At 33.3% G+C, this 13,205-nt stretch overlaps 1 protein-coding gene across 1 annotated transcript in view; it reads right to left on the reverse strand.

Annotated features, from left to right (window-relative positions):
- LOC124532771 (serine/threonine-protein phosphatase alpha-2 isoform) overlaps positions 1–13,205 on the reverse strand; it is a 41,728-nt gene that overhangs the window by 22,934 nt on the left and 5,589 nt on the right. The window contains exon 4 of the mRNA XM_047107837.1: positions 5,650–5,738. Within this exon, the coding sequence (XP_046963793.1) occupies positions 5,650–5,738 (89 nt within the window). The remainder of the gene's footprint in view (positions 1–5,649; positions 5,739–13,205) is intronic.

Consider the following 13,205-nt stretch of genomic DNA (forward strand, 5'->3'; position numbering starts at 1 on the left):
TACTCTAGCTTACTGTGTAAGCACATCAAGAATGCATTACGGTGCAATTATATATGTTTATGAATATTAAATGGTCATTCACCGCAATGCTAATGGGTTGCTAAGTGACAATTAGTCGCATATCTCATATTAGTCTTAATACTCTGTGTATGTATTACTCAATCTTAGCGTGTCCGGTAACTCAAGTCATACATACTTATTATTATCGTGGGTGCATCTGTATGAGTGATCACTCGTGCTTATGAGATGTGCTAGTGTGCGTGAGACGACTAAGTAACGACAGCAAAAAAACGAATATTAATTTAAGGGAACTTTCATGTGTGGATATACATATACGTCGGTTAAATGCTACTTTAGATAACACAAATGCTTGTAGATTTTATCGAGTGATATGAACAATGCTCGCCATACTAATTATTGGTCAAATAACAAACTGATAGCTTTAAAGATATGATGTCACCGTTAATTTACAAAATTATGATGCAATCTTAGTCAACCTAATACAAAAGATGAGTCTTCTGGAATAACAATATTTGTTAAATTGTACATTTAATTATGATTCTCTTTGATCGCCATTTCATGTCTTACAATATTGAATTGGATACATGTTTCTCCTGGCTGTCAGGGTGACTCAAATTGTTTAATCCGTGGAATGTCAAATATACATACACGTTCTTAAGACTTGAAATAAAAAAGTCCTAGTGGCGAATTGAAAAAAGTTGAAACATTTTAGAATAGAAAACAATGAAGATTTCTACAAAAAACATTTAGCAATAATCATGGAAATAACTTTATAAAAGAAATTCTTCTAACCTACGACGGTTTGGAAGTAAATTATCTAAAACTTTTCACAACTTAAACTTCACGAGACAAAAAATTGAACATAAATAAGAATGACATTAAGTTCTCGTTTGCGGAACGATATTCTTTTTCTGCAGGACAAACTTTTACCTACTGAGTACTTTTTTAGAAGAAAAAAAAAGTTTTGGCATGGTAATCGTAAACTTACGTATTTAATTCAGGCAAGTTGAGCATACAATTACTCATATATTAGAACAAATTACTGATGAAACAATCGCGTCTCATATTTCTATATTAATACTTATATAAAATAATATTTATTTATTGCTAGTAGTCGCCCGAAGCTTCGCAAAAAACATGCTAAGTGTCTTTTGTTGGAGTTCAAGTTTGCTTCATACCAATTCGTCATCAATCAAAAAAATCAAAATAAACTTTATTCAAGTAGGCTTTTATAAGCACTTTTGAATCGTCATTTTACAATTAAGTGAAGCTACCACCGGTTCGGAAAGTAGATTCTACCGAGAAGAACCGGCAAGAAACTCAGTAGTTACTCTTTTTTAACATTTAAAAAATACAGCGTCATGTTAATTAAATACAATTATTTCAATTAATGTATCCTGCTTGGAAGTCAACAGGTATTAACTCCACGCTTTTTTATCATCTACAAAATCTTGTATCGAATAGTATGCTTTTTCTACCAATGTATTTTTAACAAACGATTTGAATTTACTAAACGGCAAAGTTAAAAATTTCTGCGGAATTTTATTATAGAAACGGATACCTTGCCCCAAGAAGGATCCATTGACTTTGCGGAGTCGGAAACTTGGCGTTATAAGTTTATCCTTACTTCTAGTGCATATACAATGATTATCACTGATTTTATCAAAGTGATCAATGTTACTGTGAATATACATGATATTGTTGTAAATATATTGCGACGCAACAGTAAGTATTCCTACTCTGTTAAAAACATCCCGAAGAGAGTCTCTAGCTCTAAGATTTTTTAAATTCTATTCCTAAAAACACCGTAGTATCAGCTACTTCATCAAATCAATTTCATCTAATTCGGGTTAGCGGTCGATCGTGTAAGAGCGACAGACAGATAGATAGACGTTAATTTCACATTTATAATATTAATATAGATGATGCTTCAATAAAATAATAAGAGAATTAAGATAATGGTATCCAAAGTCACCGCTCTACAGACCATTTTTTTATCCAGTACCACAGATTCAACGTAAATATTTCTGAAATACTTTAAATAATCACGCAGGTCTGAAAAACGAATACGTATAAAATCGAATTCCCTTGAGGAATCAATAATCATAAACCACTTGATCAGATACGAGAGAGCATCAACAAAAACAAACTATAAATAACCCGTATTCATAATAACATTTTTAAAACATCAAAGTTTCTTCCTACTGTTAAAAAAATATGAATTATTGCAGAAATTACTTCGCTGCATGAGGCACTATTCGTGGCTTTTCTTTCGATAAAATGGATAGGGCTGCCCCTTGAAAGGTTTCCTTTAAATTCGATATATGTTAAAAAGTATTACTTTCAACAATGTAGAAGGGTGTATGAAGGAAGGAAGATACAAGTTTCGGGAGCTTCAAATAGACTTTTTAAACATTAATAACATTTATTTGAATATAAAAATTATACAGTATTAACTTTCGAAGGAATCAACAAGAAAATATATATATAATAAAACAATCAAGTTAACTGGAAAGTCACGAAAGGTCTGGTTTCCAGAGATTCCTTAGTTGGCAGAAACCGTTTACTGTGCAACACAAACTATCTAGATATTATTGGACTTTGCAATTATTATTTATCATTATAAACAAAACACAACGCTTGATTTAAGGCTAATAGAATTATAGCCCTTAGGCCTTGACTTATTAAAAAATAAGTCTTTAATAAGATCAACAGGCAAGACTCATTAGCTAAGCTCCATTAACGATGACGTATTTATGATGACATTTTAATTGTTTTTTTTTTTTAATACATTTAGACGGGCTGAGGAATGGTTACTATCAGCCCTAGATGTTGGCACTTCATCAAAAATTGACCATTCCTTGCTAAACAAATGTGCCCTAGGAAATAGGAGTCAATATCGTAAAAAGACTAGATTCATTGGATAATCTCCGCTCCCAATATCATCATAATTATGATAACAATAATTTATGATAAAGTAACCTATAATATATTTTTTATGAAGATAAAAGTTACAACCCTATGTTTACCGCGAATTCTTTGCAGTAACTAGACGGGTCACCGACCGGCATTCTAAATTGTTTAATGTACTGCAGTACATTGTGCATTACGCGGTATTGAAAAATTCACGTAAATTTGCCAAGCTAGTGAATTGAGATTTTATTGCTTCAATTAGATTATAGAAGAACTCATGAATTAATGACTACTCTACTCAGTTGATGTGAAAGATCACTGTTGCCTTGTATAAAAGCATGTAAAATGCTATTCTGTGACGCTCCAGAGAGTAACGATGATTTTTCAAGGCTAGTATGGCTAGAATCAAGGAATCCTACCTACCCACCTCTTACTGTAAGAATACGCAAAAGCTGATGTAAACGAAAACAGCTGTCAATTCAGACTATCTTCGTGAGGATCACAGAATGAGAACCCGTTCAATCTCCATAAAGTGTCACGCACGCATAACGAGGGTGAGTTTATGAAGTTTATATAGTGAATTATCTTGCGAGATGATAACAAAGATTTATTAATTATTCCGAAATCCTCTGCCACCATGGCAGTCACAGGTCCTAGAGCTTATCAACTGTTAACGACATTACTATCCACCGTCTAACGACGCATATTTTTGTTACAAGGTCCAACCGATATGTATAAGAGAAGCACCATATTGGAAAATTACTATGAATAATATAGAAAACCTCCATACTTATACGCTTCACTATGTTACTTGAAGATGTATAGCATTATTTGTTGTCTGAATGTTGAGTTCTGTCTATAGTCCCATTATCTGCTCATGGCTTATATAACATTTAAATACGATCATGAAGCATTATTAGACTATGTTCGCGTATAAAATCGCATTGATCTCTTATAAATGTAATTAAACGTCCTTGTTGTTATGTTTACTCGAACGCTTTGCATTAAATTTGAGTTTTCATTACGATAAGACATGTGTATGATACGTCTATGTGATAGTACTTTCTGCTTAGTCTAGGTCAAGTGGGGTACGAGCCTCGAGGCATACCCCGATCCCCGGTCATGTCCTCAACGTTAGACACACAAAATACACAGCTACCGTGCCAGTGTATTTTGACCCGACGGGTCAGAGTCCCATGGGCCCAGTGGTGTGGTACGGCTATCTATCGCTCTATAACACTTTCACGTCTTAAGTTAGTCGTCTTCAAGTCACTGAAACTAATTAAACTGGATAGGTACTTCAACCCTAAGAAGTCCTTCCTTTTATACACATAGCCCTAATCATCACAATCAGTAACATTTTTTTATTATCTTGAGTTACTGTATGTATATGATGATCCATAATAAATATAAGAAAATTTCACTTTTATGACATCACCAGTATTATTTTGAATCCTGCCTCTTACATATGAATCGACCGTCACCCTCAACTAACAGTTTATTTGAGTTACTGTATGTATATGAACCCACAATAAATACAAGAAAATTTCACTGTGACATCATAAGTATTATTATCAAATATTATTGTTCGTGACGTCACTCGAGTGCTATTTTAATTTACGAAACAACAAGGAAGTCGGAGCGAACACAAAGATTGATCATTTTTCTTGTCATCTTATCCTCTGTGACACATACCGAAGGCCGATAAGAATTCAATTGGATACCTAGCTTTGTTTTTCGTTTGTGAAATAGATATACAAAAATATATATTAGATTGTATTCATAACTGTCCCAAAATTCATACTTAATTTATTTTTAAAAACAATTTTAGATAAAATTTCTTGAAAAACAATCTTAATCTATCAGTATCTTACTCTGTTTCTTGTAAAGCAAATTATACGAATGCGCCAATATACATAGGCTAGGTTAAGTTTAACTCATTTATTACAAACAATAAAGAATAACTCTATCCTAACAAAGTCGATATAGTCGTATTATTTATGTTTAAACTAGCGATCCGCCCCGGCTTCGCACGGGTGCAATGCTGATACTAAATATACTGCAGATTTTTTCTTGTTTCTTTAATATATTGTCTACGTATTATATACAAAAACCTTCCTATCGAATCACTATTAAAAGAATGCATCAAAATCCATTGTGTTAATATAAAACTCAACACACATAGGGACAGACGGTTAGCGACTTTGTTTTATACTATGTAATGAAATTATACGTACCATTCTATATTTGGTTGTTTTGACTTACGTTGAGTCGGATCAAACATTTTTTTTTATTATGACTTAACTACTTCAGGAATATCCGAATATGAAGCGTTTCAATTGTCATAAGAGCTGAGATGGCCCAGTGGTTAGAACACGTGCATCTTAACCCATGATTGCGAGTTCAAATCCAGGCAAGCACCACTATATACATGTGCTCAATTTGTGTTTATAATTCATCTCGTACTTTGGTGAAGGAAAATATCGCGAAGAAACCTGCATGTGCATAATTCATCGAAATTCTGCCACATGTGCATTCCACCAACCCGCATTGGAATATGTTCCAAAACCTATCCTTAATGGAAGAGGAGGCCTTATCACATGTTACTTCACTTTTTTTACTTTACAATTGTCCTAGACCTAAAGATATGCCTCGTGTATTAACTCGAATGAATATATAATAATAATAATATAATATGTAATAGTTGGTACTCACCTATCGCTGCAACCGGTAAACAGTTGAAGCAGTCCGTGAAAGTTTTCCATAGTTTGATGTTGTACCTCCTTTTGCATTCGTCGTAGAATCTGTTGACAATTGATAACGCGCTATTGAGACTGTCTATTAGTAATAAGTATTATTAATATTTTATATAGAATGTTCCGTCTGTTGAATTTAAGTCACCGTATGTTTAATCGATGTTTTCTGTAGCATCGAATCGAATTTCTTGTTCACGAATAAGCTGGGAACATTGGAATAGCTACTTTATTACCTACTTCTGAAATATCAATTTTGTTTTTGTGGTTACTCTAATCGACTTCGAAACCTATTGATATATTCTTCACCTGATCTACCTGCATACTCGAATCTTAAATGTTTGTGTTTATTTGCGTGGCTAAGCGTAAGATTGCATTTAAATAAATAAATAAATATTGGAAAACATCACATACATTACTCTGATCCCAATGTAAGTAGCTAAAGTAGTTGTGTTATGGAAAATGAGAAGAAACGAGACCCAAGACAACATAGAAGACTAATAAACTTTTGCTACATCGACTCAGCAGAAATCGAACCTGGGACCTCGGAATTGCGTACCCACGAAAACCGGTGTACATACTACTCAACCACGAAGGGCTAAATAAATATTATCCATAACTATCGATACGGAACCACCAAAGAAAAGTTGTATTAATATATACGTTTAAAATTAATTAATATTAATGTTCAACCAACATAATAAGAAGTCTTCCTTATATAGATCGCATGATATGTAAATAAATAGAAGCATGTCCGTATTTGTGCACATCATATATTTATATACATATACATAGGTAAATGTTATATCTATTTGAAAACATATAAGTAATGAGTTCATCGTCGCGTAAAAGAAAACAGGATTGATAGACTTGTTTTAAAGACCTAGATAGAGAGAGATCGTCCTCCGAGAAGTCATAACATTAATTCAGCTCGCTTTGTTTAAACCAGGCCAACTGTCAAATACAATCGTAATCACAGATAAAGTATTCATTCCGATCGCTGAATCCTGATACTGTATTCTTGCAAGAACTAGTACTTAACTACAAGAAATCGATCGAGACTTCTATCGCTCTTTAAGGGGTTACTGCTAGCGCGTACTGGTCACTTTTTGTCACGGTGACTGTTTCGTCACTCTTGTCGTCTCCATGAATATATATGGAGGTGTGGCACATTACGACGTGACATTTGTGTTTGCACTGTACATATTCACGGACTTGACAAGAGCGATACAGTCACCGTGACAAAAGTGACCAGTACGCGCTAGCAGTAACCCCTTAAAGAGCGATAGAAGTCTCGATCGATTTCTTGTAGTTAAGTACTATTTCTTGCATATGTGCTATTATTGCATAGTGCGCGCTAGTGCTTAGTAGACAAAACATCAAGTGTTAGGTAATAGGTATACATACAAGAATTCTGATACTTATTTCTTGCAAGAACTAGTACTTAAGTACAAATAATCGCCCGCGATTTTGTTCGCGTGTTATGGAATAGTGGTCTAGTGTTAGGTATAAGAATAGTAGCTATAGCTTTCTGTAGGGTTAAAGTTCGTAGCAAATTTCATCAAACTTAGTTCAATGATTTAGCTAAGCGTAACAGAGAAGAGTTACTTTCGTATTTATTTATTAGTTTAGATTTGTTTCTAGTGTATTATTTATCTAATGTTTATCAGTATTTGTATACACATATCACGTAGTTTATGCATGATATAGTTACTGGAATGTCTTTAGGTGTAAATACATCGATTAAATACTGTCCTCTACCTACAGTTACATATAATCTAAACCAAAGGTTTCTTTGGACAAATACGCTCGTACTAAGCGTAACGACAGATTTTTGAGTTAGAAGGTTCCTATTTTTCTTTTAGTTACATATTTAATTCATTCATTCATACACGGTCGAGGGAGATTTACTAATCATGCAACAGAAACTACACTGCAAAACCGTGTACATACACATATATGTATATAACCTCTATCTCTTCATCACATAAATCACAAAAAAAGCACTTTGGAAATGTAATTTTACAAAAAGCCCAAGCTACTCTTTCTTACATAAGCAAAGTGCCAGTCAAAATTTAGTCAAAATCGGTCCAGCCGTTTCAGAGATAAGCCGGGACAGACAGACCAAAATTGTAAAAAAATGATGTTTATGTTTCCATGAACACAGTAAAAATCGTTTATTTAAATATTAAAAACAGACAATAAAATATATTAATATTATAAATGGGTAGTATGAAATTTGGAATGAAGCAAACTTGAACTACAAGAAAGGACTACTCTTGCCTGACACATAAATTACACAATAAATTAACAATTGCCATAGTATTCGATGAATGCTTGAACGTTTCGACGAATGTGAACATCGTTCGCAGAGCGCGAGGCGCGAGGCGACCCAACCTGACTCAGATGCATGGCGAAACTATTGGCTCGCTTCCAAACGGCAATGCGTAATGACCCTTGGCGTTTCACGTTTTACTATCGATTGGATCTCTCTCATCATATTTTACATTTCAAAGCCAGATGAATACATTCGTTATTTCATTCATGAAAACATAACTTTTGAACAAACCATCTTTATTAATATTTTCGTACTGGTCTATGACAAACCTACCCATTGAATACTATCGTAGAGATTGTTAAAGTTTTTTTTTTTCAATATTAAATCCTTAAAATTCAATTAAATGACAGTTCATCGGGCGGCCATGTTTGACGTTTACGGTTGCGTTCAGAAACTTGTTCAAAATAAATTATAGTTCAACGCTTTTATTTTTTTTAACAAAGTAGTGTGTATATTTAGTTATTAATAGATATCGCCCATAAGTCAAAAATATACCTTTATTAATTGCTTATAAACATGAGACGACATAAAAGACGTATATATAATTGTTTTCAAATGAAATAGTTTACATTTCCGAGTCACAAAACTCCATAACAATAACCTATACATACTATAAAATAAATTAAAAAAAATCGAGATTAAAAAAGAAACCATAGCTGATACGAAATACTAAATGTCAATTAATTTTATAGATTTTTATGTTAGCTATGGCAATGTGTATACCACACCTTGGCTGTATGGACGTGAAATATGGCTCTGATTATCGCTAGTTCATTGTGATATAAAAGTAACTCTATTTGTTAATCTATTGTTATTATACGGCAAAACCACATAACCGAATTCACTTGCACTTCGATTAAGAACATAAGCTTTCCTATCTGACGATCAACACTAAAGTCACCAGCAAATCCACGTTCAATTACTACTATATATAATTATAAACGTTCTGCACTTCGTATAAAGAGAGCTAAATCCAAGAATCCCCCATGTGCATAATAATGCTCAAAAAGTGTTACGAGTTTTCTCTTCACGTATCAATATATTGATTTATTTCCCGCACGTGTGCTCTGGTTACGTAAATTCCATTCGAATGACAGCAACGTTTGAGGTTAATAAACTCAAATCAAAGGACGTTTACAATGAGATTGCGATGGGTAAAACATACTGCATTTTTTACACTGTGATCATATCCTTCCACTAATATATAACCTATATAAACAATATGCAAACACAATTTGTTATACAAACTATTTAGTTATTCATTATAATTTAGTTTTTCATTTCCGACATGAAAATTAGAAATTCAATTTAATTATTTAGGACTTTTAAATTAGGACAAAGTTTTGTCAACAGACTTCTCAATTATAGTTACAGATGAAAATGATCATTTGGAGAAGATAAACGAGAATATATCGATTAATCATTCGATAAAAAATTAATCGATTCGATGATTAATGCTTAATAGCGAATTGAACTGAATTAATGATTAACACCATCACAAATTAATTGGTTTTGACATTTGAAAATCAAACATTACGATCGTATTCATCAGACTGCATTCATATAATGTGTTTAAATATAACTTATTAAAATATTATGTGTTGTGTGCGTTTGTAAGACATCATACGATCGAGTTGAAACTTTGTATAGTTGTCGGCACTTGCGTAACAATTCTGGTATAGTACCATTTATTAACGATAGGTGGAGCGTTAGTAGTATCGCATTGTTTACAAAAAAATATGGAGCCACTTTGACGCAAACCTAGCATTAAATATGATGTGAATAAGAAATATATTTTGTGGTTACGTTATGGAATGTAAACCACTACAACACTCCCATACCCTCAACCTGACAAGGTCAAGGTCACGGCATTATAAACGTAGTTTAGCGGGTGTGAGCTGAAACATTCTTCTTCTCTTTCTGCCACCGTATGTTTGATATTAGAAAGAATAAGACAGAGCACTGTTTAATTAATGCTAAGTGCTACGTTGACACGTAACAACATATACAGAGCCTATAATGTAGATAACATTGTTTATATAATTAGGCTTGGAGAGAAGAAGATGGCAACAGTAGCGAAAAAGAGATAGAGGATCAGTGTTTAGAATACATGTTGCAGTGAGTATCGTAAGTAATCGAGGATATGAGAGTATGGGCGAAGGTGACCACTTCTCCATAAAATAAATAAACAAAAATAGCACTATAATAAAAAATTGATACAAAACTGTTAACAATTGTAAATTAACAGAATAATATCACAGTCGCTAAATTGGAGTTCACCAATTTAGTCAATAGATATTGAGGGAATCCTATCGCTATTGGTAAAACCAATAGCATGACCGAACTCTTCTATTTGAATCAGTTTTTATCTTATCACGTTTTACAATATCAACATACCGAATACCGTTTCCTAATCTACGAGGAGTCATTACCTGGATATCTACATATTTTTGTCTCGAGAACTTGTTTATAACACAATAATTATTATTACTTAATGAGTACTTAATTAACGAATAGTTTCAGTTTAAGTTTTCAATTTGTTAATAACTAGCGACCTGCCCCGGCTACACGTAAGGGTGTAATGCTGACACTAAATATACTACAGAATGTCCAATTACGACACCACATTTGAAACTTCTAAAACTATTAGTGTTTCGCTACTAGGTATATTGTCTATGTATTATATACAAAAACCATCTTCTCGAAACACTCGAGATCTAAGCATACTTGTAAGCATACATAGGATAAGCGACTTTGTTTAATACTATGTAAACAAACTAAACTGTTTTATGACACTGAAACCAAATATTTTTACTCGGTGGTAGGGCTTCGTGCTAACGCTGGTGTATCACCCACTTATCATATTTCCTATTGCTAAGCAATACTTCATATTGCTGCGTTCCGATTTGAAGGAAAAGTGAACCAGTGTAACTGTCTTAATAAATTAATTGTTGAATGCCTTTGGACTTTGAACGATCACAATCAAGTCATCAGGACTAGATACAATGTCATATACGATATAAATAAATATCGAACAACATCACATATTACATTACTCTGTTCCCAATGTAAGTAGCTAAAGCGTTTATGTTATGGAAAATCAGAAGTAACGACAGTACCACAGACGCAAGACAACAAAGAAATCCAATGAACTTTTTCTCCATCGACTCGGCCATCGAATTCGGGACTTCGGAGTGACGTACCCATGTAAACAATACTCGACCACTGAGGCCGTCAAATATATAGATATAATAATCTAAATAAATAAATGTGCAATCCACGTATCATTCATTGCACTCAAAATGATTGGACTGTAAAATAATAACAATTAACCCTTATATAGCCCTTTTTGTTATGACTACCTTTCACTTTACTAATTTAATATCTGCTCAAGGCAAATATAGCATTTTGAACCGAGATGGCCTAGTGGTTGGAACGCATATATCTTAACCGATGATTGCGAGTTCAAAGACAAGCAAGCACCACTGAATATTCATGTGCTTAATTTGTGCTCATAAATAATCTCGTGCTCGGCGGTGAAGGAAGACATCGTGAGGAAACCTGCATGTGTCTAATTTCAACGAAACTCTGTCACATGTGTATTCCACATATCCGCTTTGGAACATCGTGGTGAAATATGTTCCAAGCCTTCTCCTCAAAGGGAGAGGAGGCGACATCTCCAGCAAAATGAAGCCAATATAAATTGTTACAAAGTATGATATTTCTCTTAACGTGTGAATTATGTGCACATAAATGTAATGTAAATTGCATCATTCTCATGATTTGATGGATGAGACAGTATGAGCCGACACGACCGGGAAAAAACTTACGATTACACAATTATATACATTACATAATTTATGCTTTTAAAGAGGCCTGAGCCCAGCAGTGGGAAATTTACAGGCTGCTGTTGTTGTTGCCAGCGCACGTTATGCCGTGACTTTACTGAAGTCGGAGGACAAAGTTCTACTAGTTTAATACAATAATTTTACGTTAACTCGCTTTGAAAATACTTCGTATTGTTGTTGTATTTCAAAGCATTACGTCACTCTGATCTAAATAAACTTAAGGAACATTCTCACAGCTGTTTACTTTATTGTATACGCAACGATACATGAAATTTTTCTCAATTAATACTCGTTGACGTCCACGAAGGATATATTACATACGTACATTATTGTATTTAACTGACATTACTGTATTTAACTGGCATAACTGTATTTTTAAATATTAAAAAAGAGTAACTACTGAGTTTCTTGGCAATTCTTCTCGGTAAAATCTACATTCCGAACCGGCGGTAGCTTTACTTAACATAGTTGATAAATAAGCTTATATTTTGATTTTCAAAATATGGCTCGGGTACGTATGGGTATGTATATACTCTTACACAAACACGACAGTATTCCAGATACAATAAAAATACAGATACGACAAAATACACATCAGTTACATTTTCAAATCAGTCTGTCAGATATTAAAACGATTGTCTGAATATTGAATAACAGTAATAACGTTAAAAAATCATCTTGTAAAGATTTGTTTTAGACTTTTAAGATATTTCGTAAGCGTTTCATATTCCTAAACGACGCTTGAATATGTTCAATCAATTTAAATTGAAACAAAAACGTTCATTTTCAGCTCATATTTACATTACAATTATTTCTGTATAAAAATGTAAACATAGCTTGTTTATCACAGATTATAATCAAATATTTATCGTATCCGTTAATCGCGTCATTTGCGTATTAAAAAAAAAAAAACATTCCGTAATACGATTCTTACACCGAGCTAAAATAACACGAATGTCAAGGCATTATTGATCGCGAGCCTTATCTTGTCGAGCTTATCTTTGAAAGGAGTGATGTCATACCATTTATAACGAGGAAAGTATGTTGACTTCAAAATACAGGTACACACGTTCTTATCTCGGGATATTTATAAAGACAAATCTAACAACATATAACGGATTGGACGTATCGATTCTATTCCGATATCGATTATAATATAACTTCGACATCGATTACTCACAAAATTAAACGTCAGTTCAATCATAACTGAAGGCCAGTACTTATTTATATCGTTTACGATATAATCCCGATTATATTTTGATACAACTACAGCAGGAAGTGGATCGTTGTGTTAGTAGAATTGGAAAACAGCTAAACGAAATCGTTTCGATT

The sequence above is a fragment of the Vanessa cardui genome, chromosome 10 (assembly GCF_905220365.1).
Source record: "Vanessa cardui chromosome 10, ilVanCard2.1, whole genome shotgun sequence".
Lineage (NCBI taxonomy): Eukaryota > Metazoa > Arthropoda > Insecta > Lepidoptera > Nymphalidae > Vanessa > Vanessa cardui.